Source organism: Oryctolagus cuniculus, chromosome 6, assembly GCF_051225735.1.
Source record: "Oryctolagus cuniculus isolate XC-2025 breed Fujian yellow rabbit chromosome 6, ASM5122573v1, whole genome shotgun sequence".
NCBI lineage: Eukaryota > Metazoa > Chordata > Mammalia > Lagomorpha > Leporidae > Oryctolagus > Oryctolagus cuniculus.
This window is the reverse complement of record NC_142872.1, coordinates 15,520,588-15,537,831: the sequence shown is the minus strand read 5'-3', so window position 1 is coordinate 15,537,831 and position 17,244 is coordinate 15,520,588. Positions and strand designations below refer to the sequence as shown.

General features: G+C 51.1%; 1 protein-coding gene across 6 annotated transcripts in view; it reads left to right on the top strand.

Annotated features, from left to right (window-relative positions):
• ZNF608 (zinc finger protein 608) overlaps positions 1 to 17,244 on the top strand; it is a 104,851-nt gene that overhangs the window by 34,054 nt on the left and 53,553 nt on the right. For 5 of the 6 annotated variants that reach the window (XR_016235280.1, XM_089334895.1, XM_089334896.1 and 2 more), the window contains one exon: positions 5,861 to 6,113. The exons of the other annotated variant lie outside the window; for it this stretch is intronic. Coding sequence is in view for 3 of the 5 variants with exons in the window: in XM_089334895.1 (XP_089191021.1) it covers positions 5,861 to 6,113 (253 nt within the window). In the remaining 2 variants the exon portion in view is untranslated. The remainder of the gene's footprint in view (positions 1 to 5,860; positions 6,114 to 17,244) is intronic. 6 annotated transcript variants of the gene reach the window in all.

The following is a 17,244-nucleotide window of genomic DNA, read 5'->3' as shown; positions in this document are numbered from 1 at the left end:
CTTCTTCATAGCTGGTAGTAAGAAGATGGAAAGTAGTGATGTCACTCCCAGTGTGTCCCTAGTTGTGGCTTCTAAACTTGGATGACTTAAAATCACAACAGCAAGAGAAGCCAACCCCCGCTTTGGTTTGAGCGGGGTCTTTAAGCAAACTTTGTGCAGGGCTCACGGAGTTTGCTTGCAGAGCAGAGAGGCGCTGGTCCACACTCCGCAGGAAGCTTTCTTTCCATGTCATATTCTGTTTTAGTTTTAGACAACTGTGGGTTCCAATTCTAGCTCTGCCATGTCGACCCTGGGTGACCTTTTCAGCTACTAAGCTTTCTCCAGGTTTTCCTTCTCTTCTGTGACAGACGTCTCTGGGTGGCTCGTGTGTTCAGCAGCGGCTGCCGATGGGTCTGTCTTTAGGAGGAATCCCTTGGACTTTGAAACCGAAGCGCTTTGGCCTTGGGTTTCAGCTCCTTGAAATAATTACTCATCCTCTGAAATGTCTCATTCTTGCCTGTACGGATCGGGGATGCTGCCTTAGCTCCTTAGTAGTAAGTGGCCCGTGCTGTTTGTTTATGCGGCAAAACTGTAAAGAAACTGCTTTAACTGTGGCTTTAAAAGGAGAAGCCCCATCACGTGTAGGAAAGGCAGACTTGGGAATGTCTACCCAGCAGGGATAGACAGTGAGTAACTTTGGAGGAAAGATCTGTGCCGGATTTGAGGAAACAGTCTTGTAAGCTCCCCTTGTCTTTGTTGATGAAGCCGCGCCGTCCGGCAGGAAAGGTGGTTAGAAGGCAGAGTGAGGGTCTGTCCAGTGCTCACCTCTAAATGGTGGTGATTTCTCGTACCCAGCAGTGCAGTCTCTTGTCTCCTGATTTGGAGCTGAAGAGGTGACTGTACCGTCTCACCAAACAGCCAAATGCCAGGATGCAGAGAAAAGCATGAAGTCATCAGAATATAAAAACACTGAATCAGGCTGGCGCCGTGGCTCAATAGGCTAATCCTCCACCTTGCGGCGCTGGCACACCGGGTTCTAGTCCCGGTTGGGGCGCCGGATTCTGTCCCGGTTGCCCCTCTTCCAGGCCAGCTCTCTGCTATGGCCAGGAAGTGCAGTGGAGGATGGCCCAGGTGCTTGGGCCCTGCACCCCATGGGAGACCAGGAAAAGCACCTGGATCCTGGCTCCTGCCATCGGATCAGCGCGGTGCGCCGGCTGCAGCGGCGGCCATTGGAGGGTGAACCAACGGCAAAGGAAGACCTTTCTCTCTCTGTCTCTCTCTCTCACTGTCCACTCTGCCTGTCAAAAAAAAAAAAATTAAAAACACTGAATCAGAGCCTAGCAAAAGAACCCTGCCCCCACCACACCCCATCCCCACCCCTGGGCTGTGGGCAGTCGGCGATTCCTAGGGCTCAGGGGTCAGTAGCAGGGTGGGTGTGGATGTGTGGCCGCAGAGGGAAGGAACCTGGGGCGCTGCCTCGTCTTCAGCAGCTCTCTGCTGGCAGCGCAGGGCAGCTGCATCACCCCATGTGTATCTCTTGGCTGGGATGGGAGCCCCCAGCCCTGCCCCTGTGGCTCCCTCCTCTTTTGCTGTCAATTTCCGGTTCCCCCCGCAATCGTCCCCGGCTGACAGCCAGAGGCTTGCCCGGGCAGTGCCGCTGCCACTGCCATCTCCACTCCAGCTTTGGAACCTTCCTTGATGGGCAGCGCCCGGGGAGCCCCTGACTCCAGAGCCCCGCTGTTTCCCTGGGTCCCCCCGGCCAACCTCCCGCCCGTGCCCCTGGCCTCTGGGGCGTCGTAAATACTTGGGCTACTGCGCAGCGCGTGCCCACACCTGGGAATAATCATGCAAAAATAACAGCGAGGGCCTGCTTCCCCCTGCTTGACAGGCTGCCGCCACCAGCTTTGAGACCGAGGGCCCTCTCTTCCAGCTCCTCCCCGCTGGAGACCTGGGCTCTGCTTCCTTCTCATAGGTCACATCAGTGTCCCGTCAAGATGACAGGAAAGAGCCGTGCCTGTGGAACTGTGCCCCCAGTGGGCCAGGGCTCTGTTCTGTGCCTTTGCTCCAGTTATTCGTATTCCCAGATCCCAAATCCTAGCCCATCTGTGAACGAGGGATCTCTGATTAGAACCATACCACCCTTCTCCCCCATTACAAGTGTCCGTCACGTGTCTGTTGAACTGCCCTTGGATAGAGCGGATTCTCGCCTTCCACCTTCCGGGGTCAGACCTATCGATTTCCTTTTGGTTCACATCTCACAGGTATTTGCAGTCATGATAATGAGACTGTTGGCTGACTGCTCCTGGTTACCAGGCCCTGTACAATCAAGCCAGCCAGGTGCTGTTTGCATTTCATGGGGAGAATAAACGAGATGCTGTAGCCACCGGGAGAGCTGGGATCACACCTCCTGAGACTGATGGGGACACCGCCCTGGCTTTTCTTGCCGCCCGGGCCCCTGCAGCCAGTCCCTCGCATGCACTTCTGCACTTGCTGTTGGCATTGTGCTGTAGCTGTGTGATGGTTTGGTTGGTGTCATAGTCGGGCCCACCGCATAGTCAGGTCCAACGAGCAGGGACCTGAGCAGCCTGGCCCACTGTGGTTCGGGCAGGTGGTTCAGCGCCAGGCCCCCAGCAGGTGTGCAGTCATGTCATTAGTTCTGCAGTGGATGTGGCCCTAGGTGTGGGTGAGCACGAGGAAGAGGTGGCCTCGCGTCGGCAGGAAGAGTTTGCAGAGGTGTGGGACGCACTCTGGGCTTCATGAAGATGCCCTCGCTGCTGCAACGTGGGGATGGATTAGGCCAGTCAACGGCTGCCAGATGCAGTGTTTGAAAGAAGCGGCATCCCCCGGGCTGAGCTGCTCAGGGGTGAGCCCTTTTCCTTACGCTTTTAACATACTTTAGCCGCACTTCCCCACGCATGTGGAGGGGATTATGGATTTATGTTAAATATAGTAGGCTATGAAAAGCAGCTTTGTAAGGTGGTGTGCAGAGTTAGGGAACTGTAATATCAGGCCAGGGACTATTTTTTCTTTCAAGTCAGGGTTTCTGTACAGCCGCACATCGCGCTCTTCACGAACTGGCTGCATCATCTCCTTGCTGCAACTTGGGGGGTCCTGGTAGGTGTCAGGCCCACTTCTTGGATCCAGACACTGGGCCTTCGCAAAGCTCTGGCACGTGCTCAGGGTCCCACGCTGGTGGGGGCAGGATTTGAACCCCTGCCTGGCCTGCACACAGCACCCTGCTGTGCTGGCTCCTTGTGGGAGGGAGCCCAGTGGACGCCGTCGTCCCCCTGCTTCAGTGAGCCTCGTTGGTTGAAGAAATTAAGTATCAGTGTATGGACCCCTGGCCTGAGAAATCAGGGTGCAGAGGAGTGGGTCTTTTATGTAAGGCAGAAAAAACTACTTAAAATCTTGTGAACGTTTTGCTGTAGGTACAGTACATGTGACATTGTGTCTGACCCCGTGAGATACGCAGAACAGGAACCTTCTAGGGGGAATGTCCCCCTGCTAAATATCTCGAGTTCTTTGTGTGTGTATGTGTGCACAAGGTGGAGCTGGGTTTTCAGTGTAGGAGCTCTGTTAGACGGTTTCTCATCACTGTGTGAGGGTTGACAGATGTATTTTCCGGTTGAGGAAAGTGGGTCCCTTAGAAGTTAAGTGACTCTCCAAGGTCGCAGGCTAATTAGTGTCGAAGCTGGGGCCAAAATCTTGGTGTGCCCACAGCCCACTGCTGTTGCGTTAACTGCTCACGAGTGTCCTCGTCCCCAGACCAAGAGAAATGGTGTTTTGTAAAACTGTCAGTGCATTCCATTCCTTGCACGTCCAGTGAAGCTCAAGTTTGTTCTCTTGGTATTCTCAGGGGCCCTGGAGCAAGTCCTTCAAAGAATGACGTCAGCATCTCGTTCCATTTTGTCTTTGCGTTGGCATGTGTGGCATCAAGTTGCTGTCACTTTACAACTACCTGTACAAATTAAGATGTTGGGAAGCATGCAAGAAAAAAATGAGACAGTAGCTGATTTATAATTTTGCTTGACCCTTTTTTTTTTTTTTTTTTGATGAAAAAAAAATTCTGGAAAGTGATTCTATTCTGGGACAATGCTTTAGTTGCTATAAAGACTGCAGGATAGTGTTGGACCCCCCCCCCCCCCCTTTAAATTTCCCTTAGATCCTTTTTCTTCATGTGTCAGCCCGGTTTTAAAATAGGAACTATCAGTGCTAACTTCGGTCCACATTAAGTGGCGTTTACACAAAGCATAAATCACCATCTCTGGGATTTGGGACTGTTCAAGGCTTTCATTTCTTGGTCTCTGTGATCAAGAATGCAGGACAATAAAAAGTGTGGCGCAAAAGGAATTTTATGGCAGCTTTGAGAGCAGGAAATTAAGTTTCTTTGCCATACAGATGGGCGCAGGGCTGTTCGACTGGGTCTTGGATCACTCAGGCAGGCGAACACCACTTTATCATCTTAGTGAGCTGCAAGCTGTAGGAATAGCTCTTGCCGTCATAGCGCACACAGCTGACAGCCTCAACCGGGTAACAGGAGCACGGTTCCTCATGCACTCTCTTGAAAATGGACTCTCTCTGTTTTGTCTCTTCAACAACAAAGACTGTCTAAGATGACCGTAGTAGCCAAGCAGCTACGTAAGATGAGAAGGATAACTGGGAATATAGGAACAGTAGAGAGGATGGTGTTGTACTAGAATGACCTCTTCTAAGTGTCCTTGTATATACATGATTTGTGCGTATGTGATTTGTGAGCCCAGCTGGAAATCCGTGCGGGTGTTTTGCTATGCGTAGGCTGAGTCTGTGTGCATCACAAGGCCATAGGTAGTCTGGAGTCTTGGTGCAGAAGTGCTCTGTCTGTGACTTTCTCACAACCAGGAACCCACCAGCAGGTCACAGCCATACTACAGCAGTCCTGGCGCTTGTGAAAGTGGGCCAGATGAATGACGGGGGTGGTTGGGGGGTCTGCCTGTTGAACCTGCGTAGGCTTTGGTTGTGTGATGTCCAGACTTCTCTGCTTTCTGTAGTGAGGAACTCCTTTTGCTGCTGTTCTGGGGATAGGGGTGCCCCAGAGGTTTCACTGCACGGCGAGATCTTGTACTTGGCTCCCGTTTCTGTTTCCCAAATTGAGAGCGAGGGCCGCCGAGCATCGGTCCCAGGTGTCTGGGAGCGATCCAAGGACACGTGCGTGGGAGTAACTTGAGTGCTGTTGATGCCCAGCACACGCGTTTATTTCCCCTCCTGTGTGGACTCTGCTCAGCTGTGCAGTAGAGTGCTCTATTAGGACTTGATGCTGAATACCTGCTGCTAATACCCAGTTGATGTGTTTTCGTGTGTGTAATCAAGATTATGTATTTTATATATTCAGCGGAGTAAGTTAATGTATTTTAGTACTGATTTAATTCATTATGATTTATAAAGTGCTTTGAGAACAATTTTAGTCCATCTCTGGTACTTAAATGTCCAAGAATGTATGTGTACTGTTGATGGGTACTTATTGGAGTTTCTCCTTTGGAAAATGTTCGTATTTTGAAAATAAGGTTTTTCTACAAGCGGGAAACAGTCTTGAATTCTGCCAAGTGTAATTCATTCACATCTGCCAAGGCTAGAGGTTGTCCCCTGAGGAGTTTTAGAAGGGGCTGCCTGTAATTCAGGAAGCGGGTGCTCCTGTGTTTACCTCGTTTGACATGAAAAATAAAAAAGAAAAACCCCCAATGCTCATTTTTCTCTTGTGCTTTGTATTTTGGCACCCTTGAACCTTATATTAGAATTGCACATGGCATGTGGAGTGGTGATACGTTGTTGACGTGATGTGAGCAGATTGCATTGAACAGAAGTCGTGGAATACAGCGCTACTGCAGTAAGTCTGTCTGTCTTTCAGGTTGACCCCCTGTTTACAGTGCCAGCACCACCGCCGCCGATTGCCAGCAGTCTCACGCCTCAGATTCTGCCCTCCTACTTTTCCCCATCATCCAATATTGCAGCACCGGTTGAACAGCTTTTGGTTCGGACTCGGTCTGTGGGTGTCAATACGTGTGAAGTTGGAGTAGTCACAGAGCCAGAGTGTCTCGGGCCCTGTGAACCCGGGACCAGTGTGAATTTGGAAGGGATCGTGTGGCATGAAACAGAAGAAGGTAAATACAATTTATTTTTATCTTTTTCTCCACGCCCTCCTCCCTGATGCCTTTCTGTCTCTCTCTGAGGGGGATTTGGTTTTCGGTGCCCAGAGAAGAAAAGAAAGCGGATTTTCTGCCGTTTGGGTTTTTGTTGAAATCAAAACTGTGTGTGTCGTCTTGTTTGTGGCTGCTGCTGTTGGGGGTGAGTGGAGTGCCCCTGAGGGAAGCTCTCCACGCCGAGCGTTAACGTGGAAGCTTTGTGAGAGGCAGGGTCGCGGCCAGCCTCCCCCAAAAAGGTGCCCTGGACACGCGCGAAGGAGGGAGGTCGCGCTTTCTCTGTGTTCCCACACTGCGTCTTGGCACGACTGTGTGTGTGTTGTGGAGCCTCGCGTTCGCCCTCTGGATCGAGCAGGGGTTCTTGTGCGTGGTGCCGGCCATCGTCCTGATGCGCTCGTGGCTGGTTGGCGCTCAGAGCTAATGAAGCCTCGGTCAAAGGCCCAGGCCCTGGTGGAGCCGGTCATCCCCTGCGTGGCCAGGGACGCAGAACCTCTGCTGCCCTTTCGCTCAGTGAAGCCATTTGGCGAGTGCAGTCCATTAGTCACGAGAGAAAAAGGTACAGGAGAAAGCGGTCAGGATTAATCGGTCATTGCTGCTGGAAGTATAGATCAGAGCACATGAGTGCTGATGGTGGCTGCAGACCACAGCTCGCGGTTATCACATACAGAGTTGTTTAAGGTGGCCGGGGTCATTAACAGGCTAACAGATAATTGAAAACCAAGTACTTAGGAGAGAACTTCCTGCTCCACTGAGGAATGGGTAGACTGGAAAAAATAAAGAAGCATGGGCCAGGGTACAGCAGTGGACAAAGGAAAACGAAGGGGGGATCTTTGTTCCCTTAAGCTAGATCGGCTGAGGTTCAAGGCTGCGGTTAAAGGAGATGGTGGTGGTCAGTATCCTGGTGGAGGACGGGGGCGGGGAGAAAGCAAGGATGAAGGGAACAAGAAGGGTCTGAGACTCAGAATCGTTCGTTAGTTTCCTCCCAATCAAGGGGAAAAGCTGAGGGCTGAAACTCACCGGGAGAGGGGGAGGTGTGTGCGGAAGGGGCTGATGGACGGGAGAGCAGACAGCGGGCAGTAAGTAACTGCCGGGCAAGCCCTGGTGGAGGAGAAGTGATGCAGGGCAGTGGCCAGCTGGGGAGTGAATGCAGAGAACAGAGCTGAAGGAAGAAACCAGGCGGCGGGAGTCAGTGCACTGCTGGACGGCAGGAAGCAGCTCGGGCCGTTTCAAGATAGAAAGACAGATTCTTCTGGCAACCTTGGCGTTCTTTTTTTTTTTTTTTAATTTTTATTTATTTATTTATTTTTGACAGGCAGAGTGGACAGTGAGAGAGAGAGACAGAGAGAAAGGTCTTCCTTTGCCGTTGGTTCACCCTCCAATGGCCACCGCGGCCAGCGCGCTGCGGCTGGCGTACCGCGCTGATCCGATGGCAGGAGCCAGGTGCTTTTCCTGGTCTCCCATGGGGTGCAGGGCCCAAGCACCTGGGCCATCCTCCACTGCATTCCCTGGCCACAGCAGAGAGCTGGCCTGGAAGAGGGGCAACCGGGACAGAATCCGGCGCCCCGACCGGGACTAGAACCCGGTGTGCCGGCGCCGCTAGGCGGAGGATTAGCCTAGTGAGCTGCGGCGCCGGCCTTGCGTTGTTAATATTACAGAAAATACACTTCCTCTTCCAGAAGTGCCATGATTAGATGGAACATGGTTTTGTAGAGAGCTTCGGTAAGAGAAAGTAAAGGCTTGATACTCCGAGAGGGAGCCGGCGAGGCAGGGTGGGGAAGCCCAGTACTCACTGGGGTGAGCTCTCCTCTGTGTCAAAGAGAAAGGGATAGTTCCCGTGCATTCGGGTTTTTTTTCAGATACTCCAGGAAGCCGTGCAGAGCAATGCTGCAAACGCACACGGGGAAGAATTAGTGGAGGAGGGACTGGCATTGCAGCCTTCCCATCCTGGTTGTCTGAGACGCTCGCCGGTGCCAGCAGTGCTGGTTGGGGAACAAGCTCTTGTGCTCTTGGGTTGTGCACAGTTTGCTTTCTCTTAGATTTTTTCCCGAAGCAGAAGTGGTGGGAAAAGGGTGTCAGGCCGACACCTCAGTGTGGAAAGTATGAAAAAGGAACCAAAACACAAATAAGGTCACGGTTAATGAGTTTAGGTGCAAATTGCCAGGAAGAGAACAAGATGTGGGAAGAGTAGGGGTTGATGTTCATCGACTCGCAAGCCAGCTTCTCTGATAGCTGGGTAATGGACTCACCAGGGCGACAGGCCGTCTTCCTGTGTCCCAGCGAGGACTCTGCCCCCGTCAGCGTTGCTTGTCATGGGGCAGGGCTGGGTTCCTACAGTGTGACCTCCCTGGCTGGCGGATGTCAGAAAATGAGCCACAAGCTTTCTGGAGCAGCTGTGAGCCTTGGGTAAAATATTTTTCACTTTGCCTAGGAGTCTGCTCAGTTTTGACTTTGAACCTGAGCCTCTCGTAAGAGGTAGGATTATTTAGGGGAAAGAAAAAAAAAAGAGAAACCTGTGCTTAAAACCTGTGGCAGGGCTGGCGTTGTGGCGTTGTGGCGCCGTGGGTTAAGCTATGGGTTGTGCAGCTGGCATTCTAGATGAGCACTGGTTTGCGTTCTGGCTGCTCTGCCTCCCTGTTAGTGTGCCTGGGAAAGCATCAGAGGATGGCCCAAGTTCTTGGGTCCCTGCCACCCCAGCGGAAGACCCGGATGCAATTCCTGGTCCCTGGCTTCGGCCTGGCCTAGCCCCAGCTGTTGGCAAGCCCTGTGGGGAATGCACCGGCAGATGGAAGATCTACCTCCCCCTTTCCCTCTCTTTCTCTCTGTCACTCTGCCTTTCAAATAAATACATAAATCGTAAGCCAAAGCGGGGGTGGGGGGATGGGGAGAGAAGCGCGGTAGCAATCATTGAAGTGCTGTGGTGGTGTGACTCTCTGGCCATGTGCTACAGAGCTGCCAGCTGCCGTAATGGTGAAAGGTGGCCTCACCGGTCTGCTCTAGCTACCCTGTCTTCTGAAACTCCATCCCACTCAGGAGATGTACCTGCTTTCGGATGCTTGCGTCCGTCCCTGTCAGTGGATGTCTCCATACGTGCTTGGAACAGACAGCTGGCGCCTGCGCGTTTTGAGCCACCGTGGCGGAGCCTTGGGCAGCCCCAGCCTCCTCTTTCTAGACTGCCTCACATTTCCAGGATTGGAATGCGTGGATGTTTACTGCGGTGACAAGAAGGGGCTGGAGCTGTTAATACAGTTACTCTTGCTGAATAAACGAAACTTCTGACGTCCACGGAGCGTGAGGGCTGGCTGGAGCCGAGGCCTGGCTCCTAAGCTGTGTGTTCCCCGTGCAACCATTTCTGAGCGCATTCCATTTGCGCTTGTTCTCAGGGCAGTGCGTCGGAAAGCCTTCGTGAGGATTTAAAAATTAAACCTACTTGACCATTAATTTTTCCCCCCTTTGGGGAAAAACAAAGAAGCACAGAACAAACACATTTGGAGCCAGTTGTTTGGCAGAGCCTAAAGAGATGCATCTGGGGAGATGGGAGAAGGGGAGGGGAAATGCTACAGTAGTATGAGGTTTCACTAACAGAGGGCCTCAAGTCAGGCGCTTGTAAAACTGTCAGATGGCTTTGACTAATGTCATGTAGGTTGTGTTGAGTAAAATCCTTTCCCTGGGATTTTGGTTTTGAGGCTGTTTGTAACTGCAGTATTTGCCGCAAGTCCGACGCGTCCCACGCACCCACGCCTGTGGGAAGGTAGCGTGTGTGTGCGTGTCTTAAGATCCAGGAGTTGCAGGGTTCCTGCCTGCAGTCTTCGGGGGCCATGTTGAAGACTGGTGTGATTTCTCTCTCGTGGTGGTGGAGAGCTGCGAGAACAGAAGGTGACCCCTCCGCACTATGCTTAATCGTCTGTTGTGCCGGGATTTGGGTATCGGAGGAGGGCTGTATGTTCGTGACCATCTTTTACCCATCGTTTCTGCCCGTCCTGGTTGTCCGACCCACACTGTGCTCAGGAACATGGCGTTCCCCTGGAAACAAACCAGTGGGTTTCCGATCACGCTTAACGTGAGAGAAAAACTGTGAGTGCGTCGGCATGTCTGCTCATTCTCCTCTGATCTTGAAGGGGAGCCCATGGAAGCAGTGATGTGTGGTACCAGATCACTCCCAGATGTTGGAAAGAATTTCCTTAGCATCTCATTCCTGACATTTGGGGCACACATGCCTGTGCAGAGTTACTTGTTTGAAAGTACGACTTTCTTTTCTTTTCTTTTCTTTTTTTTCTTGAAAAAACAAAAAGGAGCCAGAAAAAGTGTGGTGTATGTAGCAGTGTTTGTGAATCCATATGTGTGGAGCTTGGCTTTGTAGCCTCTTGCCAATGCATTTTCCTTTTGATTTTTATTTCTCACCAAGTCCTGTCTGTTGCTGGGCTTTCTGTGCCGTGCCTGGAGCATACTTGGTTGTTAGCACTGTTGTTTACTGCCTCTGTGGCACCATGTCATTCCCAAGAGCGAGGCCTTGGGAAGGAAGCGGAAGTGAGAGAAAGAAGACCCCTACCTGCCAGCGATGGTCTTGTGGGTCCCTATCGGAGATGGAGTCATGGTTGTCAGCTCTGTGTCTGAGTCGCCGGGACCTTGTAAGACATCCTGACGCCGGGGCACTAGGTGGGCTTGTCATTGCCCGCGCCCGCAACATAATCTCATTTGGGTGATTTCTAATGTGCTTGCAAGGGTGAGACCTCTGTCTCTGGGTCCTTTGCAGGGTCCTTGACTTTGTCCTGTTAAGGGAGGCGTGTGGATTGTTGCCTCTCTTTGCCCAAGTGTTAGAGTTACAGGGACACCTGCCCTTTTGGCTGTGTTTATCAAAATGCTGTAGGGTAGTGGGCGAGCGTAGTTGTTCAGGCTCGGGGCTCAGGAGTAGTCGGGTCCAGCCTGGACCCTCAACATGAACTCCACAGGGGGCGTGGACGGGCTTAAGGAGCTGTGACTCAGTGCCCGCTTCCTGATGGACTCAGGCGGTGGTGGTGGGGGTGGGGTGTGCCTGCTGCATGTTTCTCATGCAAGCCAGACGCTGTGCACAGCTGGATTTCTGTGAGGTCTCTGCGGAATTTTTTTTTTTTTTTAAAGATTTATTTATTTCCTTGAAAGTCAGAGTTACACAGAGAGAGAAGGAGAGGCAGAGAGAAAGGTTCTCCATCTGCTGGCTCACTCCCCAAGTGGCCGCAACAGCCAGCGCTGGGGCAATCCGAAGCCAGGAGCCGGGAGCTTCTTCCAGGTCTCCCACGCGGGTGCAGGGGCCCAAGGTCTTGGGCCATCTTCCACCACTTTCCCAGGCCATAGCAGAGAGCTGGATCGGAAGTGGAGCAGCCAGGACTCGAACCAGTGCTTATATGGGATGCCGGCACTGCAGACGGCAGCCTTACCCGCTGTGCCCCAGTGCCGGCACCATCTGTGGAATTCTTTCTGAAATGGTTTAGAAACCCACAGTGGCGCCTGGGAAAGTTGTTGTGTGGTGTTCAAAGACCAGTGCTCAGAGAAGCAGAGTCTGCAGGGGTGACAGTGGGAATGCAGGTGGCGGCTTGTGCGAGTGTGGCTGTAAGGAGAGGGCTGGGCTCCAGGTACAGGGGGCCAGGCCTGCTTGTTGCCATGAGGTTCCCCACCTGATGTTCTCTGTGTTCTCCAAGGAAAGAAAAGTGGTTTGGGGAATGAAGTGTTTTCAAGGCAATTGACTGGAGAAACACATCATTCTCCTTTAGACCAAGGAAAATGTTCATTTTCGTGGAACTCTTGTGCCTACGCTGTCGTCAGGGAGACGGTGTTGGAGTGTGTGGTGAAGGGCGTCCCGGCCAGCTCGTTCAAGGGAAGTGAGCCTGCGGGATCAGGGTGGGTTTGACCACTCCACTCCAGCAGTGTTGATTGCCAGTCAGGCCTTCAGATGGATCTGCCCTGGAAAATGTCTGCTTGATTGGAGAATGGATTACGCACAGAGCTAGGCTTGCTTGGCGTGAGTGGGCACAGTCCTTGGTGTCGTGAAGTGTTACTTAATGCGTGGCGTTAGAAGCTCACTTGGACTCCCAAGGGGAATGCAGCAGCCAGGGTGGGTTCTTCAATCCCACAGAACCGGGGCAGCCCTTAGGGAATGACTCCCACCATGGCTGCAGCTGGGAAGTGGGAGCAGCTGCAGGCTCGGGGCTGTGAGCGTCACAGCGCACACCTCAGCACCGGGGAGCAGTGTTGTCACCGGCAGCTGCAGGCTGGAAGCCTGGGAGCCTGGGCCGGCCTGGAGTCCAAGGTGGAGAGCTTGGCCTTTGATGGCCCGGGCCTGGGGGTGGACGGGGTTGAGTGTGGGTGGATGGGAACCAGTGCATCTCGCACGTGTGTGTGTGAGTGTGTGTGTGTGTGAGAGAGAGAGCAAGCACTGCCCTTTGGACTTACTTGCCTTTTCCCTGTAAAGAAGGAGTTGGTAAAGACCCTTACTGCTGTAGTGACTTGGAACTGAAATGACATTTCCTAACTACAAGCATTTTCCTTCGCTGCAGAGAACAGGCAAACTTGCTTTATAGCAGGTTATGGCGGTAACATCCATGATCTAAAAGTGTGCCCATTTCAGGTGTGCAGTGAGTGGTTTCGGTGTACTCATCGTCCTTGTGTAACCGTCACCACCATTAACTTCTCAGCCCCAGAAGCAAGCCTGTTGGCGGTCACTGTCCCTCACCCCAGAGCCCTGTTTCATTGTTTCTGTGTCTTTGTCCGTGACTCTGTCGTCCTGTGTGTGGGCTGAGCACTTCCTTTGCGCCAGGCCTTGTGCAGGGCGTGTTTGCCAGGTAATGGCTTCCTGTATAATCCTCAGAACAAAGTCCAAACTTAGCTCACTTCTGTTGTCTGTGCTTTTATTTTTTTTTTTTTTAAGATTTATTTATTTATTTGAAAGTTAGAGTTACACAGAGAGTGGGAGAGATGGAGAGCGAGAGTGAAATCTTGAGTCTGCTGGTTCACTCCCCAAATGGCTCAGGACTGGGCCAGGCTGAAGCCAGGAGCCAGGAGTTTCTTCCAGGTCTCTCATGTGGGTGGCAGGGGCCAGCACTTGGACCATCTCCCATTGCTTTTCCCCGGCTATTGAGTAGGGATCTGGGTCAGAAGTGGAGCAGGTGAGACTCAAACTGGTGCCCATATATGATGCCGGTGTCGAAGGCAACATCCTTACCTGCTCAGCCTCAAAGCTGGCCTCCATCTGTGTTTTAATAAAGAAAGCTTAGAAAGATGGGGAGGACATTGTGGCACAGCAGGTTAGCCACAGCTTTGTACACATGCATCCCATATCAGAGTGCCTGGGTTTGAGTTCTGAATCCACTTCAGATCCAATTTCCTGCTCGTGCACCTGGGAGGCAGTACATGATGGCGCAAGTACTTGGGTCCTTATGACCCAAGTGGAACACCTGGCTTGAGTTCCGAGCTCCTGGCTTCAGGCTGGCCCTTCCTTTCTATTGTAGGCGTTTGGGGAGTATGCCAGCAGAGGATGAAGGATCGCTCTGTGTCTCCTTTCTCTGATCACCTGCATTAGATCGCACAGCTGCAATTGGGGGACTCTGAACTTGAGCCCCCTGGGTTGAACTTTGCAATCCCCTACTCAGTTCTATATCTGGATATACTGGGGTCTATCTACTACTATCCAGAAGTCCCTGTGTATTTAACATACTGCTCTTTGGAAAGAGGGAATAAAAGGATGGATTAACTGGAGGGTTTTTTAGAAAAAAAAATTTATCTGAGAGCAAGAGAGATGACAGTATTAGCATTTACCATTTCATTCCCTAAATGCCTACAACAGCTGGGATTCAGCAGGTCCAAAGCTGGGAGCCAGGAACTCAATACGGATCTCATGTGTGGATGGCAGGAGCCCCAGTGCGTGAGCCGTTGTCGCTACCTCCCAGGGTGCGCAGCAGCAGGAAGGTGGAGTCCTCAGTTGCAGGTGCTTTGATGTGGCACTTGACATCTTCAGGAGTCTTGACACTGGGCTGCATGTCCCCTGGGGTTTTTATTTTTAGCAAGGAATGGTAGGAATTTCTTTCTGGGTCTAGCTTCTGATTTTGGCAGTTGTACTTGAGCCAGCTTCACATAGGTTGAAGTGCACAAACCATCTCTTCTGCCTGCCCTGCTGTGAGCTGCCCCGATGCACCCGTCACTCATTTTCCCTCTTGAATCCCTGGTGCCTGCCACTGAGATGCTGCCCCACGCACATATGTGCTGAGTGTTGAGTAAATCCTTGGAGTTAAATGATAGGCCCTTGGTGCCTGTTCACACTTGAGTAGTGTTGCTTTGTAGTGAGGAATCTGTTACTTTTAAGTTTCTGATGATTGAAAACACAGTTCCAGGAATCAATTTGTTGTTAACCTTTTTTTTTTTTAATTTATTTAATTTATTTGAAAGAGTTACAGAGAGAGGTAGAGACAGAGAGAGAGGTCTTCCATCCACTGGTTCACTCCCCAGATGGCCTCAACGGCCGGAGCTGCACTGATCCGAAACCAGGAGCCAGGGGCTTTCTCCGGGTCTCCCACCTGGGTGCACCTTGGGCCACCTTCTGTTGCTTTCCCAGGCCATAGCAGAGAGCTGGATGGGAAGAAGAGCAGCTGGGACTAGAACCAGCGCCCATATGGAATGCCAGCGCTTCAGGCCAGGGCGTTAACCCACTGTGCCACAGTGCTGGCCCCGACCTTTTTCTTAAATCTGTTATAAAATCAGATTATTTTTAATTTCAGCTTTCAACCTTGCTATGTAGTAGACTAATCAGGACAAAAAAAAAAAGATAAAATATGTGGCATGCTATCTTCTTCCCTTCAATATGGTTGTTATTTTTTTCTGATTCAATTCATAAAAGGAATACACGGCCATCGGTGCAGGAGGGAGGGTGTGGAAATTATGCATACACTCGTTGCTGCCTCCATGGAGAGCCCCTTTTTTACCAGCACTTACTCTCAGCATGGTACACTTGTTGTAATATGTTGTAACACGTGCTGTAACTGGTGAGCCCACGGTGACACGGGCTTGTCACCCAGAGTGCATTAGGGTTCCCTGTCCGTGGTACACAGCGTGGGGTTTCAGGTGACTGTCGAATACCCGGGTGTCGGGCAGAGCACTGTCACTGCTCTGAGAAGTCCTCTCCACCTGTCTGTTCCTCCCTCCTCCCATCTAACCTCCTGCAAACACTGGTTATTGATTTTTTTTCTGCTGTCCCATCCATAGTTCTGTTCTTTCCAGAATGTCATGGTATTGGACTCTTACTACACATAGCCTTTTCACAAGGACGTCTTTCACGTGGTAATACTGAAGTTCCTTCCGCATCTTTCATGGTTGAGTAGCTTGTTTCTTACCAGTACTGAATAATCAGTCTTCCATGGTCTGGACTTTTCACGGCTTAGTTACCTGTTCACCCACTGGAGGAGGACGTAATGATCGCCTCCCTGTTTGGCGGTGGGTAAAGCTGTGCGGATTTCCGTGTGGACATTTTTGCAGCTCCTTAGGTAAACACCTGGGTGCAGTTGCTGGGTCTCAGGCAAGCAGCTGCTTTTATCAGAAACTTTGAAAATGGCTTCCATCATGGCTACACCTGTCTGCTTTCCCAGCACCTGCTTTATGCTCCTGGGGAATGAGGGTTCTTGTTTTCCATCCTCACCAGCATTTGGTGGTGGTACCAGTGTGTGTGTGTGTGTGTGTGTGTGTGTGTGTGTGTGTTTGCTTTTAAGATTTAGATATTTGAATGTCAAAGAGAAAGGTAGGGAGAGAGACGGAGAGGGTAAGAGATCTTCTATCTGCTGGTTTATTCCCCATTGGCCATACTGCCCTGGGCTGGGCCAGGCTGAAGCCAGGAGCTTGGAACTCCATATGGGTCCCCCACACGTGTGGCAGGGGTCCAGGCATTTTGGCCATCATCCACTGCTTTCCCAGATACATTAGCAGGGAGCTGGATCCAAAGTGGAATAGGCAGAATATGAACTGGCACGCAAATGGGATGCCAGTGTCTCAGATGGTAACTCAACACCCTACTCCACAACTGATACCACCTTCTCTTCTTTTATTCTTGACATTTAAAACACTAACATTTCTGGGGCCAGCATGCTTGGGCCCCTGTACCCACATGGGAGACCCAGAAGAAGCTCTTGGCTCCTGGCTTTGACCTGGCCCAGTCCTGGCTGTTGTAGTCATTTAGGAATTGAACCAGTGGTTGGAAGATTCTCCCTTTGTCTATTTCTGTATCTTGCTCTATAACACTGCCTTTCAAATAAAAAAATAAATCTTAAAAACATACAAACTTTTCAGATGTTATTAAAATACTTCATCAAAAGCTTTTTTCTTTGGTAGGAAATATATTTTGTGTGAATCCACACCAAAGTTTAATTTAGTTTAAATTCCTCTACTGATGTGTGTTTGTATTACTTGAAACTTCTTAGGAAGTGTAGGTAGTATTGTGTGGTATATCTTTGTGTTCAAAATCTTTATTGTATTTTTTATGAATTTGAAGTTATGCTAGAATCTGTTTTTAAGAAACTAGATTGCTGGATCAAAGGTGCAAGCATTATTTATTTATTATTATTATTATTATCTTTCAAATGTTTGTTTATTTATTTGAAAGGCAGAGTTAGGGAGAGATTTCTCCCATCTGCTGGTGCATTCCCTAAAGGACCATGAACCAGGACCCTGGAACTCCATGTTGGTCTCCAGCATGAGTGGTGGAAGTATTGCCCAACTGCTTTCCCAACGTGTTGCACTGGTTTCCACTTCCTGAGAGCACCTGTCCCAGCTCTGGACCTAGTGACAGTCTGGTGCCACAGGTGCTGAGGTTGTTAAGTGCATAGTGTGCAGTGCGGGTGCCCAGGGCCCTGCCCCAGATGCAGAGCGGGAGAGACCTTCCCCTTGTCCTAGACGTCAGCATTGTTGAGTGAGGGAGAGCAGGTGTAGCAGTCCCGCTCCTGAGAGGCTGTGGGGCTGGGATCTGCTCTGGATCACAGGGAGGTCTGCATCGCACTGCTGCTCATGTCTACAGTGACATATTTGAAGCTTTTCCCCATCCAAGTGAAAGAACTTAAGAGACTTTCGAATCTGAGGAATTCAA